Source organism: Colossoma macropomum, unplaced genomic scaffold, assembly GCF_904425465.1.
Source record: "Colossoma macropomum unplaced genomic scaffold, Colossoma_macropomum, whole genome shotgun sequence".
In the NCBI taxonomy this organism is placed as follows: domain Eukaryota; kingdom Metazoa; phylum Chordata; class Actinopteri; order Characiformes; family Serrasalmidae; genus Colossoma; species Colossoma macropomum.
Window position 1 is genome coordinate 38229082 of NW_023494802.1, and position 24644 is coordinate 38253725.

The following is a 24644-nucleotide window of genomic DNA, read 5'->3' on the forward strand; positions in this document are numbered from 1 at the left end:
ATGATATTCTTTATATTGATTTTTTGATGCCTTTCACATTGTGTCAATGTTTCATGATTAATGGATTATTAGAAGTTTCATTACAATTACATGACAAGGGCGGGACTCAGTTTCATGCACTCTTTTTAATCATTTATTAAAAAGATTTTATTTAATCAGCAATCATGTGCCACAAAAAAGACAGTATGTAATGATCATGATGTATACTACTATTCATTAATGTCTGTGTATCATTAGTCTTTATATGACTGTATCATGTAACTTGTCTAAATTCTAAATGTCCCCCACCAGTAAAGTCATGATGTGTGTATATATATATCACGCATAACATTAAGACCACCTCCTTGTTTCTACGCTCATTGTCCATTTTATCAGCTCCACTTACTATATAGGTGCACTTTGTACTTCGACAATTACAGACTGTAGTCCATCTGTTTCTCTGCATGCTTTGTTACCCCCCCTTTTACCCTGTTCTTCAGTGGTCAGGACCTCCCATGGACCCTCCAGCAGCACTGCTGTGCCTGATCCACTCATACCAGCACAACACACACTAACACATCGCCACCACATCAGTTACTGCAGTGCTAAGTATGATCCACTACCCAAATAGTACCTACTGTGTGAGGGTCCATGGGGGTCCTGATCTCTGAAGAACAGGGTAAAAGGGGGCTAGCAAGGGTTCATTCATCCCTCCACATCCCCGGCCACTGCAGGACTTTTCTTTGTGCAAAAGAAAGATGGAGGGCTTCGTCCATGTATTGACTATAGAGGGTTGAATAACATTACTAAAGCCTATCCTGATCCTCTTCCTTTGGTACCTGTCGCCCTTGAGCAGTTGCGGGGAGCCAAGATTTTCACCAATCTTATAATCTGATTAGAATTAAAAAGGCTCACCACTAAGGGGCACTATGAGTACTTTGTTATGCCATCCGGCCTCAGAAAAGCCCCCTGTGTGTTCCAATCCTTTATTAATGATGTACACAGAGACATGTTGGGGAAATTCGTGATCGCATATATTGATGACATTTTGATTTTTTCAGAAATAGATTCTGAAAATGATGAGTATAACAATCACAATGCACTGCCTACCTCATGCCCTAGTGATAAAAAGTTCGTGCCTATTCTGTTTTGAGATCGTCTTATTACCTGGGCTCTTTCTTCTCTCACCTCGGGTCATCCGGAATAAACTCGCACTCACCAGTTGTTGTCATCAAAATACTGGTGGGAGAGCATGGTTGCCGATATTCATCGGTTTGTAGCATCCTGTTCCACTTGCTCGCAATGCAAAACCACATGTATGTTGCCCGTTGGCAAACTGATGCCGTTGCCCGTACCTTCTTGTCCCTGGTCGCATATTGCATTAGATTTTGTCACTGATTTGCCTGTTTCTGATCGTTACACTGTCTAACTGTGGTTGATCGATTTTCCAAAGGTGTACATTTTATTCTATTCACCCAACTACCTAATGCTTTGCAAACTGCTGAATGTGTGTTTAACCATGTATTTCGCCTGTTTGGTATCCCCGAAGACATTGTCTCTGATAGAGGCACTCAATTTACTTCTCAGGCTGCTGGATGAGGTCATGCCCGACGCCAGCTCCCTGCGTCCGAGATCATGGAGGGTGCACCTGTCTACGCTGTTCGTCGGCTCCTGGACTCGCAGCGGTGCAGAGGTGGCCTGCAGTACCCGGTAGACTGGGAAGGGTTTGGACCAGAAGAGAGGAGTTGGGTACCGGTGGAGGATGTGTTGGATCTGGCTTTGATGGAGGAGTTCCATCGAAGTCGTTCACCACAACCCGCACCGCGTCTCCGTGGTCGTCCTCATGTGCGGCCTTCCAGTCCTCCCGGTGTTCATTGACGATCGGCTGATTGTCGCGGTCGTCCTTGTTCGCAAGCTGTCTCGGACTCTTTGGGGGGGAGTACTGTCACGCTTCCGGGTTCTCCTCCCTTGCCTAGCATGCTCCATGACTCCATTTCCCATAATTCCAGTCCCGATGACATCATCAATTTGAAATCCAATTCCTCCAATCCACACGCAACTGCCTCATTCTCAGTCACCCGATTCTAATGCAATTCACCTGTGTGTTGTTTGTCTCGGAACCTAAATAGTCCTCGGTTTGTTCTCCTCGTTGTGAGGTATTGCCATTCATATGGACTACGGAGTGGTATTTCTCTGGTTCCTCTACTTGTGCCTTGAACCTTTTGCCCGTTTTTGAATTTTGCTCTTTTGGATTTGCTCATCTGCTCTGTTTGCTTGTATGTTTTGTTTATTCTGGTTTTTCACTCATGCTTGGTTTTTGGATTACGATATTGGATTTGCCCTGAGATTTTGTTTTACTTGGATTTTTGTACTGACAACTCTGTTATTAAACAGACGTCCATTTTTAAGATCCACAAGTGTCTTCTTGCATTTGTGCAGCATTTCAATTATCACTGAAGAACATTTATTGAAACACACAAATTATAAATGTCTTGCAGCATAAAATATGAGGAAAAAACAATGTAGCTTAACTAACATGATGTGTTTCATGTCAAATCAGCACTGCTGAAACACTGAACGGAGAAGTTAGCTCAGCGCTGTCTTTGTGAATGTGTTTAAAATGATGCCAGACGTTTTTCTTCTAAATGTGCGGCCACTTTTTTGTTTGGTTGTAAACTAAAATGATTCTGGGCATATATTAGCCAGATCAGGCTCAGAAATGAGCTTTCACCCCCCCTCCCCCTCCAACCTACTCTGCGGTGCACAAGACAGGACGGTCCACAATGCTGCCTGAACAAAGCTAGACTAAAATTAATCAGAATTTTGTGAGGGTGTAAAGAGTGTTTTAATTCTGTGCATCCTTAAATGTTGCTCTGATTGTCTCAGTGCAGTTCACCTCGCTAAGGTTACATAGCCCACATAGTATTTATGTTCAAGCATAATTTCAGTTGCACAAAGAGGGCTCTTACTCGACACATGCACTCTGCAGCACCACATTTCTGCTGGATGAAAGTATTGCTTGTGCTAATTCACAAAGCCTTACAATGTAATTTACCATCAATTAATGAGATTTTAGCCTTTGGGAAAATTTTTGTTCAGTGACAGAAGCGATGACTGATAAAGGCATAACAAAACAATCACTGCAAATAAGTTTGGATGGTACTGAATTAGCACAGATGCTAATTTTTCTGGTTGCATCCTGTCCAAAATTAATTAATGATATATTAATGTATTAACCAATGACTTTATAACATATTTACATCATGACTACTTTGTGGGGCACATCATCATTACATAATGCTAAATGTAGACCAAATAGACTACAAATAAACATGTTAACTAATGATGGTTAAATCAACTAAATCATGACTTAAAACTGCCATTACATGCAAAATGATTACCTATTTTGCTAAATATATTAAACTATTATTTTGTTGCAAAATTATTTAATCTGAGAAAACATACTTTCTGCAAGGCTGTTAGAAGAGGGTTTGTTTAGCAGGTCACATTACATATAAAGTACACAACTGTACAAATGTATATATTCTTTAATATTCTGGGCATATTTAATGCCTTTTTTGACATTGGTTATAAGCCTATAATGATGATGCATAAATATGTTAAGCCACAAATTTGCTTATTTAGCATTACATACTAACATTTTCCTGATATGTCATTACAGTTTAAATAAATAAACAGCACATCATGCAATCTTTTCAATCTAAGCTCAGCCCCAAATTCAAAAATATGTAATACTGCATTTAGTTAAATATGTTTAACTTGGTGGATGCAAGCCATTGATTTTCCTGCAGATTAGTGTTTTAGTTATTAATTTATAATTTGTATTAATCAATATTATCTCCAAACAAACATTATGCATTATAGAAAGGGTTTTAAATAATATATCAAGTCTTAAGGATCAGAAGAAACAGAATGAGTTAAAAATGGCTGTTTAATGGTGGTCCTTAAACACTTTTTAATAATACTACTCACAGTTGATCGTGGAATATCTAGGGGGGGAAAATTTTACAAATTGACTTCTTATTACAGAACGACACTCGAATTCAGTGAGCTCTTTAGAACTAACCATTCTTTCACTAATGTTTGTAAAGGCAGACAGCATGGCTAATTGCTTGATTTTATTCAGCTGTGGCAATAGGACTGAATTATTAATTCTATGATTAAGAGGTGTTTCCCAATACTTTTGTCCACATAGTGTATATCTTATATACTACTACTAAAAAAAAATCTTTTTAGAGAAATTTTCATGCCAGTGGCAGCTCAAAGTGCTTTGCAGACAGCTGATAAAGCTTAACAGTAATATTAGAAACTACGAGTATAAATTTAAAATCATATAAGACAGTGACACAGATCAGATTAAAAAGACAAATACTAAAGAGATGTAGAATTTTACAACCCCATTTCCAAAAAAGTTGGGACTTATTTACAGAATGTTAATAAAAATAGAGTGCAATGAAATGCAAATCATCTAAACCATATTTTTGAAGGAATATACTACAAACACAACATATCAAATGTTGAAACTGAGAAATGCTATTGTTTTTTTGAAAAATATATGCCAATTTTGAATTTGATGTCAACAATAGTTGGGGTGGGGGCATGTTTACCACTGTGTTTCATCGCCTCTTCGTTTATCAACACTCTGTAAGCGTTTGGGAACTGAGGAGACGCTGCTGTAGTTTAGAAAGTGAAATGTTTTCCTATTCTTGTTTGACTTAGGATTTCAGCTGCTCAACAGTTTGGGGTCTCTTTTGTCGGATTTTTCATTTCATAGTGTGCCAAATGTTATCAATGGGTGACAGGTCTGGACTGCAGGCAGGCCAGTTTAGCACCTGGACTCTTTCAATATGGAGCAGTGCTGTTGGAATATATGCAGAATGTGGTTTTACATTGTCTTGCTGAAATAAACAAAGCCTTCCCTGAAAAAGACATCATCTGTATCGCAGCATATGTTGCCAAGACTTGTATATATCATTTAGCATTAATGGTGCCTTCATCAACCACACATCAACCACACCATGTGCACTAACACACCCCTATACCATCATGAATACTGGCTTTTGAACTGTGCGGATATATTTGGATATGTTTTATTAAATAATATGACACACCAACTAAATTACATTTTAAAACAAAAACATTAGAATTCTCACCTGTGTATAAATAGATTACAGCATATAAAAGTATAAAAGCATAAAAAAAACAAATGCAATTGTAAGTTTTTGGCTTCCACAATTTATACATGCCACACCGTGTACATTCTTATTTTGTGATGTGTGGAATGTGAAATGGAGCAGACAGTGAGTAACTCACTGCATTGTGGGTTCTCCAGTAGTTCAGAGAGCAGCTTCTTTTCTGACTCTCCAGGTTTATTGAGCCCCAGATTCAGTTCCCTCAGATGTGACAGGAGTGGAACGGATGGATGATTGAGTTTTGTTTTTCTTCAATTGAAATAGCTGGAGGAGAAAACTTGAAGGTCCAATGAAATGTCTGTTCTATCAAACTCCTTCTTCAGATGACTTGCGTAGCCATCGCTCAGAATCAGATTGAACTGAAAACGCTTCATTTATCCCTGAGGGTCAAGTGGCTAACAACACTGAGTACACCCAGGCTAATGTGGAAAAGGCTGCTGCTGTATCATTCCTTGGTAGTTGCTGTAAATCTTTGAATGGAAAATGTCCATTTCTACACTTATAGAGACAGTGTTGCACATGACAGCACTCAAATCACATTCCATATAAAAGCAACCCAGATTTGACCAAAGGTAACCTCAAGCTCAGTTAATCCTCCTGGATCAGATTTGATCTTGGGTGACCTCTACTTCTCACTTACTTTAAGTAAAACTGGATAGAGAACATCATGTGTCCAAAGTTTCAGTTCCTGAAAAACACAACTTCCCACCAACTGCATTCACTTTCCTGCTAATCTAGTTTACATAATTTTTACAAATCATATGTACAAATATTTTGTAAAAACACAAAGGCTAAACAGGCAGACTTGGCTCATATTTGCATGCTTATAGACATTCACAGAAATAATGGACTTAATGGATAATGTACAGATTTGAGCAATAAGACACAAAAGACAAAACACGTTAGCATGTAAAATCATGCACTGTGTGTATGGGGGGGTTCTCTTCTCATAATCAGCAGTGTGAGACAGGTCTTCTGTGTGAGGATTTCAGAAGCTGTAAGACAGAAAACAGGGCAGAATTATGGAATTATTACATGTATAATATTTATAGTTATGCTGCATTTAGATTCACATCCATATAATTCATTTAGTGAGTGCAGAAGTGTGAATAGCCTAAACCCATAAACTATCAAAGGGATGAAATATGAAATAATGAAACAAAATGAAACAATGACAGTAATTACAGCATCTTTCAAAAAAACTATTTAAATAGAAGTTCAAACAAATCAGTTTAAAAACTATTTAAGCACTTAGTAACTCTTAGAAATGCAGTGCAAATTCTTAGTACATCCAGCATCTTTCAGTGTACAAAATGACATTTGTTACTTTCTAAATTTCTTTTTTGGATAATTTTGGTATAATATAAAATGCTAAAGCACCAAAGTGAGAGATGTGAACAACAGTGAAATAAGCCAGGAGCTGAACCAACAGGGCACAATGAATTTACTAAATATTAATGACTAAAATGAAGCTGAGTAAACAGAGAAGTAAAAGTGTTAACATTTTATTCTCAGAAAAGTCCATCAAAGTTTATTTGAGTACATGTAACTGTGCAAATGAAACTAGTAGCTACCCACTACTGCAAAATGCTACATATTATTATAGCTAATAAAGGTATTACATAACCTTGCTTATAAAATATGAATTTATCTATGCACTGTGTGAACAAAAAAGTGAAAATATGAATGCATGCAATTGTTATTTGTATGTATATATATATATATATATATATATATATATATATATATAATATATGGTAAGTGAGTAACTGACTGCAATTTAACTCACTGCAGTTTCTGCAGTTTACAATGTGGGTTCTCCAGTAATTGAGACAGCAGCTTCTTTTCTGACTCTCCAGGTTTACTGAGCCCAAGATTCAGTTCCCTCAGATGTGATGGGTTTGATTTCAGAGCTTTGGCCAGAGCAGCACAGCCTTCACCTGTAATACTACAGTTATGCAGCCTGCAGAGCAAAGAAGAAAAACTTAGAAAAGAAAGAAAAAAGAAAAACAGCTTTTTTCATTCTTACAGGTACAAAAATATTGCACACAAGCACATATACCCCCATAGCATGCAGCATGAAATAAGAAGAACTAACAAGACTATTATGAACATTACCTCCCTGTGTCACATACAAACACACAAGATAGATGTTATGGCAAAGCAAATAAAACTAGTGATTATACATCAACTGTGAGAAAGTGATGATCTTACCCCAGTTTCTCCAGTTTACAATGTGGATTCTCCAGTCCAACAGAAAGCAGATTCACTCCTGAATCCTGCAGTTCATTGTTACTTAAGTCCAGCTCTCTCAGTCCTGAGGAACTTGAGAGGAAAGCTGAGGCTAGAGCTGCACAACTTTTCTCTGTGAGATTACAACCCCACAGCCTAGCAGAGAAATTATGTTCACATCAGAAAACTGACCCATCACAAACAAATGTGTGCATAGTGTGTGCTAATAGTTCCTCTTTGGGGTAAAACTCCAGCCGTCATGAGTAAATGACTGATTTTCAAAGCCATGTTTACATGCTTTACAAAGTAAAAAAAAAAACAGGTCATGTATTCATTAAGTATTACATTTTCATAATTTCATAACTTAACTATCAAAACACTTCAACTGTACAGACAACATGAAGATTTTTCATCAGACAGTATGTCTCACTCTGGAAAACCCACAGCACAGACAGTGGAAAATTTACTGATTGGTTGTTAAAGCTGAACTGTCGTCATCAGTTTATTTATAAATCGTTGTGTAATTTGTCGATCATTATATGCAGTTACATTATCCAGTCAAAAACTACACACTATCAGTAAAGGGGTGGGCTAAGTCTGGGGTCAACAAAGTGTGTCAAATTCAATGTTTTCTTATATGTTTCTCCATCTTTGTGATAAAACAGCCCAGAAATACAATTCTTTTAGAAATATATTTTCTGGATCTGTAGAGTCTGGATTGCATGTGACTAACATCTGAATCACATCTTTATTACATTCCACTCATTAACATTTATGCTAAAAAGGTAAGGTTGTGTGTGTGTGTGTGTGTGTGTGAGCAGAGATTAGGTCAGTAACTCACTGTAGTTTCTCCAGTTTACACTGTGGATCCTCCAGTAGATCTGAAAGCTCCTTCACTCCTGAATCCCCTAGTTTATTGAGGCTTAGACTAAACTCTCTCAGATATGAAGGGTTTGATTTCAGAGCTTTAATCAGAGCAGCACAACCTTCCTCTGTAATACCACACCATTCCAGTCTGCAGAGAGAAGAAAAACTCTTACAGCTCCTTGATGCAGAGTTGGTGTTGGGGAGCATTGCCATGTATTGCTTTAGATGTGAGAAGGACTTTTTGTATTATGATTACACGGTCATGATGTTGTAACACATGCAGAATGCTTTTATTTCCATGAACAATTAGAACAATGTTCCAGTGATTGTTGAACATTTTTATTAAAATGATGGATTTTGTCAAACTGGAGAGCTATGACCTAGCCTTGCTCATACAGTACCAGGCCTTTCCTGGATTCTCCTGTAATACCGAAGTATGAATGGGTTTAAGATGTTTTATTGCATTTCACAATGTTGTTAAGTCTTAAATGCCCCCACATTAACTTTTTAACATGATCTAGGAATATATTTCAAAAAACTATAAAGTTTAATAAATACAACATTAAATATCTTATATTGATACTGTTTTGGTTTCACTACAGGTCAAAGTGTGTTTACAAATCACAGCATTCTACATACTGTTCCAACTTTTATTCAACTGTAGTTTATACAGTGCAATGCCTGAAGCAAATGACTAAAATAAAGCTAATTACTCTACTAAAGACTCTTAGTAGAGTGCATTTCGCCATTTTGTAGCAATACTCTGCTGTTCCATCTCAAATAGCATGCAAATAAGCATGAGCATTTGTGTGTGAGTAGAGACAGTAAGTCTGTAACTCACTGTAGTTTCTCCAGTTTACAGTGTGGATGTTTAAGTAGAATAGAGAGCTCCTTTACTCCTGACTCTCCTGGTTTAGTGTGGTTTAGATACAGCTCCGTAAGATGTGAGGGGTTTGATTTCAGAGCTTTAACCAGATCAGCAAAGCCTTCTTCTGTAATACTGCAGCCAGATAGCCTAGAGAGACATACACACACAAATATACACCTTAACCAATGATTTGGACCTGCCCTTAGATATTCATTAGGCAACATCTGTTAGCAGTGTTAAAAACAGCTCAAACTTTACATTGTACTTTAGGATTTCATAAGTTCTTATTTGACATTTTTGTTGTTTTTCTTTTTTAATGAGTTACATGTGCAAGGTTTTCCTTTTTCTTTATGAGATCACAGTGTGCCAAACTGGCAACCTTGGCTTGTTATCTCAGAACCACACCAGAGCAGCCAGACAATCTTCAAGGTGCGGAAACTCCACAAATACATGTGGTTTAACATCAAAGCCTGTCTCAGCCATCTTCCCCCACCCTCCTCTGCCAGTGTACACTGGCACATACTCTCACCTTTAGATGCCTGCATCCTCCTGGTTGTAAATAAAAACTTTGATTATTTCATGCACTTTTGTCTCTGGAGTGGAGATAACCCACTTGCATAAGGAGAGTAAATCAAGCTCCACTCTTGCTTTAGATATGAAAAAATGCACCAAGAAATAAGAAATTTGCAACGCAGAGAAAGCACCTGCTGATTTTCTGAAGCAAGATTGGAGCTGAATTTTCTCCTCTCTCGCAAAGATGACAACTTTAAATACAGTTTATCTGATTGGCACAGTTTTAGGACAGTCTACCATGTCTTGCAAGTGGTTGTTAGATGTCTAATCATTACTTGATTAAACTACAGTAGTAATCATTATTTAAATTCAAATTCTTTGGAAATTTCTGTTTTAAATTATTTTTGCATTATATCTTAGGTTCTCACAAATATTCTGAAAACCCATGTGTATTTAATGGCCATTTTGGCTGGAAATAAAATCAATTAAGGATAGCCTCTGAGTTTTGCACTTTTGGGCAAATGCTTCATTTTCATTTTCCATAGAAAAAGAGTTTTTTGTACTTCAGCTAGTCTCAGCCTCAGATGTTCTGCCCCAAGAGTAACACAGATCATTTGAATCTGAAAATATCATATTGTTCTTCATTCTCTGCATCACATTCACACATCCTTTTACACACAAATATACAAATCATGGCACAAGTAAAATTAAAGGTTTTCTACATCATCTTAATTGTATTTGAATGTATGTGTGTATAGAGAAAGTAAGTCAGTAACTGACAGGAGTGTCTCCATTTTACAGAGTGGATCCTCCAGCAGATCAGAGAGCTTCTTCACTCCTGAATTTCTGAGTTTATTCCAGTTCAGACTCAGTTCTGTCAGGTGTGAGGGGTTTGATTTTAGAGCTTCAACCAGAGCTGCACAGCCTTCCTCTGTAATATTACAGTCATACAACCTGCAGAGAGAGGTTAACTGCTTAAAACTTTCTTTGCTCCATTGATAGGGTTAGCTTCACTTGTTTCACAAGTTCTGACTGGTTATTCTTTTACCATTATTGACATAAATGTTTTTGTCTGTTTATGTAACTCTGTATATTGTTTGTGTTGTATGTTTAATTTTTTGAAACAATATTTATCTTAAAATCTGTTTCTTTTTAAAAGCAATTCCAAGCAACATTCATCTTATGCTATGGACACATGTATTTTCACGTGTCCATAGTGTAAAAAGAAACAGTATGTTAGTAACTCACTGTAGTTTCTCCAGTTTACAGCATGGATCCTCCAGTAGATTAGAGAGCTCCTTCACTGCTGAATCTCCTGGTTTGTTGTTATTCAAATTTAGTTCTCTCAGATGGGAGAGGTTTGTTTTCAGAGCTTTAACCAGATCAGCACAGCCTTCCTCTGTAATACTGCAGTCAGACAGCCTGCAGAGAGACAAAATCTCATAGTCTCATAATATGAATGAGTTCCAATGCTGTTCTTTGTGCCACTTTCTTCTGTATGTGTTTGCACTATATCAAATAAGTTGAAAATACATTTCATTTTATTGGGGTTTTGGTCAGGGGATTGGGATGGCAATGCCAAAAACTTTTTTTGGTGACTGAAACATTTTTGCATTTACAAAAATGTACAGATGTATGTTTCTAATAACTGTCCTATTAGAAGATCCAGCCACAATGCAGATTTAGCTTTTTCACAGAGGCAGCCAAATTTATGTATCCCAGCATGGTTTTCAGGGCCTTTGGAGAAAAAAACAGCCACAAAACATGACCAATACTCCACCATGATAAAAAAAACAGGGGGAGGGGATCCTTTCTGTATAACCATTCTTCCTTTTTATGCCACACCCGTCTTGAGTTTTTGTTGGCAAAAATGTTTTATTTCTGTCTCAGCTGACTAAAAAAACAATTCCAAGCACTTAGGTGGAAACTATTATATGGAAAGACAGCATGTAATTGTAGTTTTGGAGACTTCATGACTCAAACACGCTACTATCTGCTGCAAATCTCCAACTGTGTTCTTTGGAGAAATTTTGCTCTCATCTTCACCTGTGCATTGGGGCACCTGTGCATTAGGGCATATGACAAATGTGTCCTCATTCAGTCAGGGGTGCTACAGATCTGGGTGTTTCTGAGTTATTGACCTAAAAGTAAATTTGGCCATTTTCTAGCATCCAGCTAATTTTCATAGCCATTGGCAAATGTATTAAGGTCAACATACTTTGTCTCATTTCATTTATGAATTCCTTAATGTCCTAAAGTTGATAGATGACGGAGATTTGACATCTGTCACATATTTATAACCCAGTGAAACAGGGAGTTATAGATGAGCAATTTTGGTGGGTTTTAAAAAGTAAAATATAACATGCTACAGCTGCTCAAATGAAATTCTAGAGGCATAAGTGATTTTCTTTGACAAATATTTTTTGTTTTCTTTATTTTAAGTGTGTGTGTATTTGTGTGTGTGTGTGTGTGTGTGTGTGTGTGTGTGTGTGTGTGTGCAAAGAGACAGTAAGAGTAACTCACTGCAGTATCTCCAGTTTACAGTGTGGACCCTTCAGTAGATCAGAAAGCTCCTTCACTCCTGCATCTCCTGGTTTAAGGTCATTTAGTCTCAGCTCTTTCAGTTGCAAGGAAGGGTTGGATTTTAGAGCTTTAAACAGACAAGCACAGCCTTCCTCAGTAATACTGCAGCTACACAATCTGCAAAGAAAGAGAAAACTCCTCAGCACCCACAAATATTCTATCAGACACTTCACAAAACTACCAGTATAAATATTTCTCTTGCCAAAAAACATATACATACCAAACTTAAAGGAGGCATTAATGTACAGTGTATTTGTGGTCACAAATTGTTCTCCAAAGGTGATGTATGGATGGCTTCCCACCACAATATGCTACCAGAAATACTCTGTAGAGCAGTGTAACTATATTTTTGTCAGTATAATTTGTTTATTATGTAGTATCATATTATGGCAAGAAATAGTATATTGAATTACACCACAGAAACAGATCTTTATCATGAAATAAGCACTAGTGGATGATTAAACTGCAAGTTATCAGAAAATGTAACATTTTTGATATATGTAGACTGTTTCACTCAGCTTTTACTTTTTTACTAATGTTTTTAGTGTATTAATGAATTACACTTAAAATGTGGTGCTATGCTTTGACTCTTATTGACTGTAGTTAATTTTGTAAAATGATACATTTTGTTAGCCTATATATAAATATATGCCAAAGGTTCTACATTCTTCTGAATGGAATAACAATTACAACAACATGTTTCACATTCCATAATCTCTGTTTTGTGGTGATTGTTCAAGGGATACATTTTTAACAGTGTGTGTGAGAGAAAGATGAATAATGGGTAATGGAATGTGTGAATGTCTATGTAAATATGTGTGTATGTGTTTGCAATCGACATTTACATGAGAAAGTGATAATCTCACCTCAGTGTCTCCAATTTACAGCGTGGTCTCTTCAGTCCAGCAGAGAGCAACTTCACTCCTGAATCCTGCAGTTTATTGTTACTGAGGTCCAGTTCTCTCAAACTTGAGGAGTTTGAGCTGAGAGCTGAGGCCAGAGCAGCACAGCTTTTCTCTGTGAGATTACATTGATGCAGCCTGGGAGAAAAATGATGTCAGAAAGCCACAATCTCAGCCATACACACACAAACATTCAAAACTAAAACAGTAGGGTACTTTTGGATCCAGTATGTCATCACAGATGTGTTTGGGTCTTATTGCAGGAGAGCAGTCATGTCATAGGTAATTATTCTCTCAGTCTGGTATTTATTAATAAAATACATGCTTAAAGAAAAAAACAGCCTCTGTTTTTGGCAGACAAAAAAATGAGTTTTCTTAATAATTTCATGTGTGTAAAGATTTTTCAGCAAGGTTCTGGTCACTGATGTTTTTCTGCAGTATTCCTATTTCTGTGAGTTACTTTTGCTTCTTTGCTACCTGGTTAATACACTTAACATTCTGGCATTTTCATCAATAAAAATATCAGTAAAATATGTGCTCTGTGGCTGCCCCAAACACAAAAAACAAATAATCTGGACCTGTCAAATATAGCCATACCCATGACAAGCTGCAAAACAACATTGTGATAAGATTCCCAGCTATTTAGTTCTACAAAATAACTGCAGGACTGCCAATTATGCCATTATTTATGATGGCTTATAGCAACAATAAAAATACATACATTGAAAAGAAAATGAAGGCAATAGTGAATATAGATATGGCTTTCCAGTGATGGCCTTGCTTTGTGAGACACAAAATTATTTTGCATGGCACATCACAAGCTACCATCTAGGTTGGCTCTGGATCCCAGGGGGTCCAACAATAGCTAATGTTATGTAGCTAGCTAGCTATTGTGTTAGCTTAAAACCATGTTAGCACCTCAGGCTCTTGTTGAGGCAGCCACATGCCTACATTTTAAATCTGAGGCTTTAAGCAGAAGGAGATGCTATGTTTGGCTTTAAATATATTTGTTTGAGTTTTAAAACAGTTATTGTCAAGTAAATTCTGCAAAATGAATCATACCAACTAAAGCCAATGAAATTTATTACTCCTAGTTTACTTTAAAAGTAAAAAATAAAAACAGTTCAGTGAAACATTTATACATTAAAATACTTACACACACTTCCTGGATGCTTTGACCACTGGCAGGAGTCTCAGAAGACATTCCTCTGATAAGCCATATTTACTCAGATCAAACTCAACCAGCTCTTCTTCTGAGTTCAGTAATACAAACACCAGAGCTGACCACTGAGCAGGAGAGAGTTTAGCTCCACTTAGACAATCATCACCTCCTCTGTTTAAGTATTTCTGTACTTCCTGCACTAGAGAATGATCTTTCAGTTCATTCAGACAGTGAAACAGATTAATGGATTTCTCTGGAGCAGGATTCTCCATGAGCTTCTTTTTGATGTACCTGACTATTTGCTCTTTTCTGTGTGAGCTGTTTTCTTTTTGTGGCAGAAGGCCTCGTAAGAGAGTCTGATTGGACTCCAGTGAGAGGCCAAGAAGGAAGCGGAGAAAAAGATCCAGGTGTCCATTCTTACTATGTAAAGCCTTGTCCACTGCACAGTTGAGGAAGTCAGAAATTCGTAACTTTCTGAAGAAAGCAAAACGTCCAGTGGCTCGCTCCAGCACATTTCTGTGTTCAGAGATGAAAGTAAGAAATGCATATAAAGCTGCAAGAAACTCCTGAAAGCTCAGATGAACAAAGCTGAAAACCTTCCCCAGGTGCAGCCCAAACTCCTCTCTGAAGATCTGGGTGCAAACTCCTGAGTATATACACACTTCTCTGACATCAATGCCACACTCTCTCAGGTCTTCCTCATAGAAGATCACATTGCCATTTTCTAGCTGTTGGAAAGCCAGTTTTCCCAGAGCAAGAATAATCTTACTAGACTGGTGAGGATCAGTGTCACTTATTCTCCTGTATTTTTGGCTGCTGTGTTTGATCTGGAAGTTCAGGAAATATGTGAACATTTGAGTCAGAGTCTTGGGAATCTCTCCACTTTTTGTTTCACTCAACATCTTCTCCAGAACAGTGGCTGAAATCCAGCAGAAGACTGGTATGTGGCACATGATGTAAAGGCTCCTTGATGACTTTATGTGTGTAATGATCTGTTCAGCAAGGCTCTGATCACTGATCCTTTTCCTGAAGTATTCCTCTTTCTGAGGGTCACTGAACCCTCGTATTTCTGTTACCTGGTTAATATACTGAAGAAGGATCTGATCGGCTGCTGCTGGTCGAGTTGTTATCCAGAGAAGAGAAGAACTGAGCAGCTTTCCCCTTATGAGGTTTGTCAGCAGCACATCTACTGAGGCTGATTCTGTTATATCAGATAAAATCTCGTTTTTCTTGAAATCCAGAGAAAGTCGATATTCATCCAGACCATCTAAGATGAACACGACTTTGTAGTCAGCCCAGTCTATTAAGTCTCTTATTCGAAATTGTTTGATTTGAGGAAAAAAAAGATGAAGAAGATCTATCAGACTCAGTTTTTCCTCCTTTATCAAATTCAACTCTCTAAAAGCAAGAGGAAATATAAAGAGAACATCCTGATTTGCTTTTCCTTCAACCCAGTCCAGAATGAACTTCTGCACAGAGATTGTTTTTCCAATTCCAGCAACTCCTCTTGTCAGCACAGTTCTGATAGGTTTGTATTTTCCTGAGAAGATGTTGAAGATGTCTTTGCATTTGATAGGTTTTTCCAGTGTTGTTTGTCTCCTGGATGTTTCAATCTGTCTCACCTCATGTTCATTATTGACTTCTCCACTCCCACCCTCTGTGATATAGAGCTCTGTGTAAATCTTATTCAGAAGTGTTGAGGCTCCACTTTGTGACATTCCTTCATTAATATGTCTAAATTTCTTCTCAAGTTCGGATTTATGTGATTGTTTACACACAGTGATGTATTCTAGTAAGAAGAGACCAACAAGAGCAAAAATTATATTTGGTAGTTTTCAAAGTTTCCATTTGCCAGATTATTTACATCAAACTGCCTTATTTTATTTTTCTGTGATCTCTAGAATCTCAGCAAGGAAATTACTAGACTAATTATTCCTAGATTAATATAAAAATAATTTAAAAATGAAGCCAGTTTTGTGGTTGTTATAAAATCTTAAAACATTGAATATTAAACATCATTCATCACTGTGCCATTGTAGTGCATTTTCTGTGTTTTTTATCAATTTTGTAACAGTGATATCAGTAATCATAATTGTAAAATTGTACATAACTGTAAAAAGTAATCATACACCCTCCAAAACATGATGGATCCCTTTTCATACAATCTCAATTTGTATGAGATAAAAGGTAGATCAAGAGACAATACAAGAGATGGCAAAAAGAGAGAATCCTAAATAAATAGTTTGGCAAAAAATCAAATTCACAAATTTTCTACTCATCTCAAATGCAGTCAGTCAGCCACGACATGTTTGGTGTCCAAAGTTGGCTCCTTTAGTATAGAACAGGAGCTTCTAGGCTAACGGTACTAACAACCACTGGAAGTCAATAGACACCCTAACTGTTTCAACAAATACCTGCCAAAATCGTTATATTTTTGCTTTAAACTACATCAATAAGCTTTGTAAAGTCATTAAAAATATTTAACAAATTGGCATGCATATACCTTTTTTTTACATATTTAAGCTATAATTGGAACTGTTTTATCATCTGCATAAGTTTCTGCCACTGATTTTCCTTTCAAACTCTGGGAGGCAGGAGCACAGGACTTTGTTGTAAAACATCACTATTCAGGTTGGTATGTTAGGAAAGTAATACCTAAGATTAGCTTACTGTAAGAGAGTTAGAAATTGTATATCAAATAGCAATAAACACATGCAAATACAGTGTTGTGTTCCATTTTGCAAAAACAGAACAAATAAACCTGCATGTAGTCTGGTACATTACCACAATTTGCACTTGCTTAGCTTCTCTACCTAGCATTACCCTATAGTGTGTCAGTGTTCTGAATTCCCTTAGCCACATCTCTGGTCATCTTATGCAGAATGAAATCAATTTGTGCAAAAGAAAGAAGTGATTCCAGTTATCCTAAATGGCTGACCCTTCTTTTAGCTATTTTTTTTAGCTAGCTAGAGTCATACTGTTTTCGAAACCATGTTGACCTTCTGTGTAACCTGTATTTTGATTTTGATGTAGTTTGAGCATATTTTATGCATGTATTTACAGAAATGGTTTGGGTGACCATGGACTTCCAGTGTTTGTTAGCAACATTAGCCCAATAACTTCTATCCCAACAACAGTTCTAAATTAAAGAAGCAAAATTTGCACACCAAACATGTCTTGACTGATCGACTACATTTTGATGAATCTAAATTAGATTTTTTGGCCAAATTGTTCTTTTAAAGCTGTGAAGGGGGTGGACAGGCAAGTGAAGCCGAATGCAAAAGCGAGTAGAGATGTAAACCACAGGAGTTTCCATGAACTAAACAGAACATAGACAAAAACTAGAATATAAACAACAGGAAAACAAGTAGTATGAAAACACAGAGAGTAAAACGGCAGACTAAAGAAATGAGCAACGAAGTGATAGTTGAGGAAAAACAATGCTATGCATGAAACAAGGAGAAACAAAGGACTAGACATAGCTGGGGGTAATGATGAAAGGGTGGAACCCTCAACAACACACAGGAGAAGGAGACATGCATTACTCTTGGTATAGTTTAGGTTTAATGCAGTGTGCTCAAGAAAAACCCAATATGTTGCAATGAATAACCATGAAGATCCTGTGATAATTATACACAGCTAGTACCTTCAGTGAGAGAAGAAGCATCAGGAGGGCCTCCATCATGAACTGTGCTGAAACTGGAAGCATTCTGAGCTGGAGGGAAGATAAATGGAAAATCAGAGCTTTCATCACTGTGTTTTCCAATACAGTGCTTTGTAAAATTGCCCCACCACAGATTGCAAAATTTACATATCCCCTCTGTGGTCTCCAAAAGCTTCGTCTGTGCAAACAACAACTTCCTCAATGCAGTCTGGAAGGCTTGCATACCAGATACTCCAACAGACAAAAGGGGCATGTTTACATGTCAGCGTGCAGAGTGAGATACATCTACCATAAAAAGCAGCTTTCAGTATTTGATAACTACACCAGTTACCAGAAACAGCAAAATGTACCAGAAAGTGAACGTGAGAAGTGTCGCCTACTACAATTTACCACAAAACGTGGAAAGTTACAATGGTTGAAGTATCCGGAGGTGCACCTTAAGACTGATTCTGATTTGAAAACTGTCAACATTTCAGTCTAGAACTCTAGCTAGTTTGTTAGTATGCATGTACACGTATCTATAAGAATCCCTGAAAGACCTTCTGAGACAACAGTTACCAGTTTTTGGAAACCAAGGCATGGGTGAAAACTGGAGGGATATTTTTGCAGTTATGCATGCCATATAATGTGTAATAAACTGTGTAAACAAATACATAAATATAAATATAAATATAAATATAAAGTCATATGCAAAAGTTTGGGTGCCCCTGGTCAAATTTCATTTTTTGTTGATATTCTCTATAGAGAACAGATTTCTGCACATTTTAATGCACGATTACTGTTTATTTGCAAAATCTAACGTAATTAAAAAGCAAGTGCCCTGTGAAAAAGTTATGGCATGTTTTATATTTCATGTTTAACTTTTTTCCAATAGGTTAAACTCAGCTAGTAGATAGAAATTAAATTGCATTAAAATTGAAAGTGCATTAAATCCCTGTAGAGAATGTGTTAGCTTATTTTCACTTCGAAAATAAACCAAACACATAATTTAACTGCAGTTTAAAACTTTTGCAAACTGTAATTTACACTCATACATGCAGAAAATATGAGCTGTGTTGAACTTTTAATACTCAGCTGGACAAACAGATTCATTAACCTACAAAGGTTTTCTCACACTTCATCACTTACCTTCATATATGTTGTTTATGTTCACCGTCAACGAGCCTTGAATAGTATTTTCATTGATCACAGGAGCACAGACGGTTCCTCCTGTCTGAGCTTTGATGTTGATCTGGACAGGAATGCTGTGATCTGGAGACTGAACTTCCATCTTCTAACGGAAAGGCATTTGGTCACCAAGCCACAAAGTAAAGTTGGATTGTTGAGACTTCAGTAATTATCTTTCTGCTTTTTCTTTATTTCTCTATATCTCGCATTATTTACGATATCTTCTCAAAATGCATGCTACTGAATATTTCACTTTCAATTTGGACAGACTGACTGACTGAGTTTGTCACCGCAGGAGGAAGTGCTGCACTTCCTCCGTCAAAAATGTGCATGAGGGGTAAGCAAAACATGGTGTCTTAAGCAAGAACTTCCTTTAAGTCGCTGAATGCAAAGAGGATTATTACATAAAAGAAACAATAAATACTTACTTTTTTAGTTACTGTCTTGTAATACTTTACTTTTTTACTTGCTGTCTTTTAAAACTTTACATGCTTCACTTATTGTCTTTTCATTTTTTCTACAGCAGGTTTCGGTTCATTCTTAATATGAATGTGAAAAACTAGAGAGACAGAATCATCAAAGAAAGGTTATTCCATGCTTACACCTGTCTAGTGCACAAATCCTGTGGCTGGTGTTCTGCTTAGGAACACTGGTCTAGATCGAGTAATGTTAAACGTGCTACTAAGCAGGTATGTTTCTGAAGTAACTCTCCTACACTCACTCTCATCTCTGTTTCCAGAACAAAAAAAGCTTAGACTGGCTTTTAATGGAGAAACTTCCATGAAACTCGTTGCATGCAACATAATTTCCATGAAATTCGACAGTTACACAAAGCAAAACAAAAACAAAGTCACAACACATTTGACTACTCCATTATTTAGCCATATTAGCAGTTTTTTTTAGTACACTGTATTGTTCTCACTATAAAGTCATCTGCATTGTGTTGTTTACATTTGTGGCACTTTTATATCTGTCTTTTATCCATCTACCACTCGTGCAATGAATAATCTACAATTAATATATGATTAATCAAACTACATAAATAAGGATGACAAAAGGCTAAAGAAGAATAGCTGTCAAAGTTTGCTGGCTAGTGAGCTCAGCTGGTTACAGATATGTTAGCTTTGAGAAACTTATTTGTTTGTTGTCAGGTCTCAGAAAGCTGACAAAATGAAAAAGTACCAAAAGTACCATTATTGCATGAACTGTCAAATAAGCCAGATTCGGTTTTATTTTCTTGGTTATTTATCCAGTGAAACTAATCACATGAAATGATGCAATTTGTTAGGATCACAATGCATGTATCGGCAGTTTGATTTGCTGTTTCATAAATCCTTTTCCAGAGTTTCAAGTGAGTTGCAGGATGCTTTACATTGTACAACTCAAGTGCAATTCATAAATGTAGGTTCATGTAGGTTTCAAGCAACTAAAACTGCATAAACATGTTTCACCATGTACAGCCAACCTCAGCGTTCAAAGGTGGAAGAGCTCCTGGAAGGCCTTCTAGTAGAAAGACTATGAATAAGAGATGACCTATGTATATATTCACAATTTGCAAAATACCCCCTGGTATTTGGGGGTTCCTTTGTTGGCTGGCTTCTTTTGTGTTGTCGGGCTGCTAACTAACTCAGTTCTTACACATCGTTTCTTTTGTTTTTGGTGTGAGAAATGAGTAAGAATTCACTCTTTTCAACGAAGCTTGGGAATTTGGGTGAAGTATAAATATGCAGCGGCATACTGTAAAGCTTTTCAGAGGTCTCCCACTCAGAGTTACAGTTGCAGACTGGGTGAACCAGTCTGCTACAGCGCCACCCTGAGGCAGAGCAGTGCTGCAGCTCTAGTTAGTTAAGAACACCGAATACGGAAGCTCTGTTTTTCCCTAATAGATAGCATAACATCATGATAAGTTTTTTCAGAACCCCCTCAGAGTTTTGATTTTCAGGAGGTCTTGGATCCCCCCAGGACACCCGGTATTTAGCACCTTGTTCACAATACAGGGTGATTAAAAAAGAGTTCAAAGCGCCATATTTTTACAACTGTAAAAGAGTAAGGTCACCAGCATCACCAGATCTCACACCTTGTGACTTATTATTGTGGGGGTACGTTAAGGATTTTGTTTATGTGCCACTCCCAACAACACTGGATGATCTCCGAAATCACATCGAAAGAGCTGTGAATACAGTGACACCCAACATGCTCAATCCAGTATGGGATGAATTTGACTATAGCGTTGATGTTGTCCGTACAGCTGGAGGAGGTTCATATTGAGCACTTGTAAAATTACGTAATAAACTTTATGCTCATTTAAACCATTTACAGTTTACTGCATTGTTCTGTAATGATTTACAAGTGAAATAAATCATTTTGAACTTGAATGAATCTTTTTGAATCACCCTGTAAATTGTTGTGAGGTTTATCTCTACAGTTCTTTCACAGTAATTATTTTAACTTATGTACTTACTGGACATACCACATTACACAGTATCAAAAATTTGAAAAACTTTATTTTTAATTCCGTTAAATTTATATAAAAAGAGTACAAAAATTAAGTTGAAGTTTCTCTTACCGCTTTCTTGATACAGCAGTGCTTTGCACGGGTAATCTGATAAGAAGACACAGCAAGCAGGTATAATAACCTACATTTTTCTCAATTAACTAAAATATGTATTTTTAGGTAGTAAAAAATGATCTAGTTTTTTACTATAAACAGACATGTTAGGTGGGTTCTGTATAAAATGAAACCAAATTGCAGTTCAATTTGCTGGACAAGTGGGTCGTACATTGTTGGTTGTCATGCAGAACCACATGTAGGCTAGTGTTACAATCACATACAGTGTGATACGATACACATTACTGTCAGATTGCTCTGTAATTTGTCATCACTGCAGCTCGATTGGAGGGGACTTTCACAGTCACATAACACACCTTACAACAAATCACAACAGTACACTTTACACCATAACCAGATTGCACAATGCTCCCAACAACCCCTAATGCTGCAGAATAAGTGCATATGTTGCTAAATTTGTACTTATTTAAACAGTTTTCTCTTTTGATTAAGTATCACAATTGACTGAGGGATAAAAGGGTTCCTAAATCTATTAAGTCTCCGTTTCGGTACTCTAAAACGTCTATTTAAAGGCAATATATTGTATTCACCATGTAGCACATGCGATGGATCAGACAAAATACTAAACACTATTCTTTCCATACTTTTCCTGTAGGCTGTAAAACCATCCTCCAAAGATTGACCTACAATCTTTGTATCAGTCTAAGCAATCTAGTAGACAAAAGACAGTTGTACCATGTTGTCGCACAGCATTGCATCACATTCTGTTTACTGTGGTGTAAAACAAAAATAAAATCTGATTATTGGACCCAAAAGATCTGAACCTGTAATGAAAATGAACAAGTTGCTGTATCTTACTGCAAACATAATCAGTATGACTATTCAATTATGGTGTTGCATCTACTGTATATGTACACCAGGGTATTTACAGACATAGCCTGTTTTATTTTCTGATTATGAAATGATAATGGAGGTGGATATAAATCAGGAGAGAGACCAAAAATAATATCCTCTGACTATTATATTAATAATAGGAGCATTCTAGTTACACCGGTCTACCAGCTTAGTAACACCCTGTTGAATGAGATGAATGTCATTATTATGCATCAACAGAGCTAATAACATAGAATCCTCAGAATATTTCAAAATGAAATGATTTGTTCCTGAGCTTTACAATAATATGTATACAACGTAAACAGAAGCAGAGAACTAGCACATCCTTTTGGTGCTCCAACATTAGTAATAATGGACAATGATAGGGTTTTTTGTTTACTTTTACTTGCTGTACTCTATTAATAAGTAAATCCTTCTACCAGTAAATAAGATATGGATTAATATCTAATTGAACCATTTTTGACAGTAGAATATCAGGATGAATGGTGTTAAATGCAGATGAAAAATCCAGAAAAAGTATGAATGAGGTCTGTCCAAATGTCTTCACACAAAATGGACCCGCATCTTGTTTGTATGTAAACTGATATGAATCAATTTTTTTCCATTTATTGCCTTAAGAAGATGCTGAACCAGGATCCGCTCACAAGATTACGAACTACTGATGTAATCGCTACTGTGTGAAAATCACTGCAATCTTTAGGACATGATTACTTAGGGACTGGTGTAATACATGATGTCTTCGATATTCTAGGAATAGCGTGTGTATATACAGAAAGCTGAAAGATGGCTCGCCCATAAACCGGGGCCAGTTTTACTGCAAACAATTTTAGAACAAAACAAAATGATATTATCTGGACCAGTAGCTTCTTAATGTACTGCATCTAAATGTACTAAACACATCATCAACAGAGATTATTGTCCTATTTAAACTGGTTGGTATAAAAGCACTAAGAATATTAGCTCATTTATCATCAAGGTCCACCATTTTAAAACTAGTAAAATGACCATTCAGTAAGTTTGAAAATTCAAGGTCATTTTCCACTGGAAATGGCTTGCTTGATGAGGACATTCATGTTCTTCCTAGTGTCACAGAGTCTCTTCAGGTGCTTAGTTTTAAAAGGATCATCCAGTCAAGTCAAGTCAACATTTATTTATATATCACTTTTTACAACTGGTGTTTTTACAAAGTAGTTTTACAGAAAAATCTGGGTCCAAGCCCCCATGAGCAAGCCAAGCGTGACAGTGCCAGGAAAAGCCCCCAAAGAGCGAGAGAGGAACTAAGACTCAAAAGGGGAAACCCATCCTCCTCTGGTCGACACCAGATTGTAAACAATTACACAATATGAGCAGAGAATAAAGTTTGACCATTAGTATAAGTTTACGACATGGACAAAGGGAAAAGCAGGTGAAGCAATAGCTATGATTAGATAGTTTGAGTCTGTGCAGATCATCAGGGTTTAGGTTAGGGTCAGTTCATTCAGGTAAGGTTTGCTCCGTGGTGGTCAAACTGGTCCAGAAGGCTGGCAAGCAGTGGGCACCCAATCACACAGCCTTTTCGTATACATCGCTTTGCCTCTCACAACTTCCCTCCCCCATTTTTTTCCACTAGTTTAGCAGCACCCCAGTCCCAATCTCTAAATCCACAAACCTGACTTCATTTACATTTTGGAAATGTATGTATTCAACAATACAGACCTGTAATACATTGTTTAAGTGTTTAAGTGTTTATGTAGTTATTGATGTGGCCCCGGCAGTTTTTTTTAGTTCATGACTATGTGTTGTATATTCTGCCAATCATTTTTTCCATCTTCTTCTCTTTGGCGTAGTGCGCCCTCTACAGGACCAAGGCGAAATAATCCTTCAACAGCAGGTTGGAAAAAAAAGACAAAAATTAAAAAATAAATAAATAAATCTAAAAACATATGTATGATGTTTTGATATTTTTGAACAATATAGAAAATATGACTAACACAGGTGTCTAAAGGGAAACCAAAAGCGCTGTTTCTCAGCTATGACTCATCAGACACGCAG

The 24644-nt window shown here is 36.9% G+C and overlaps 1 protein-coding gene across 1 annotated transcript; it reads right to left on the reverse strand.

Moving 5' to 3' along the window:
• Positions 1-5823: 5823 nt before the first annotated feature.
• LOC118822183 (NACHT, LRR and PYD domains-containing protein 3-like) lies at positions 5824-19409 on the reverse strand. Its single transcript, XM_036591095.1, has 12 exons — positions 19112-19409; positions 17966-18034; positions 14314-16108; positions 13122-13295; positions 12196-12372; positions 10921-11094; positions 10453-10626; positions 9133-9306; positions 8266-8439; positions 7407-7580; positions 6982-7155; positions 5824-6187 (listed from the first exon to the last, which is right to left on the reverse strand). The coding sequence occupies exons 1-12, from the start codon at positions 19251-19253 to the stop codon at positions 6181-6183; spliced, it is 3408 nt and encodes a 1135-aa protein (XP_036446988.1). The 5' UTR covers positions 19254-19409; the 3' UTR covers positions 5824-6180.
• Between the last annotated feature and the right edge of the window lie 5235 nt (positions 19410-24644).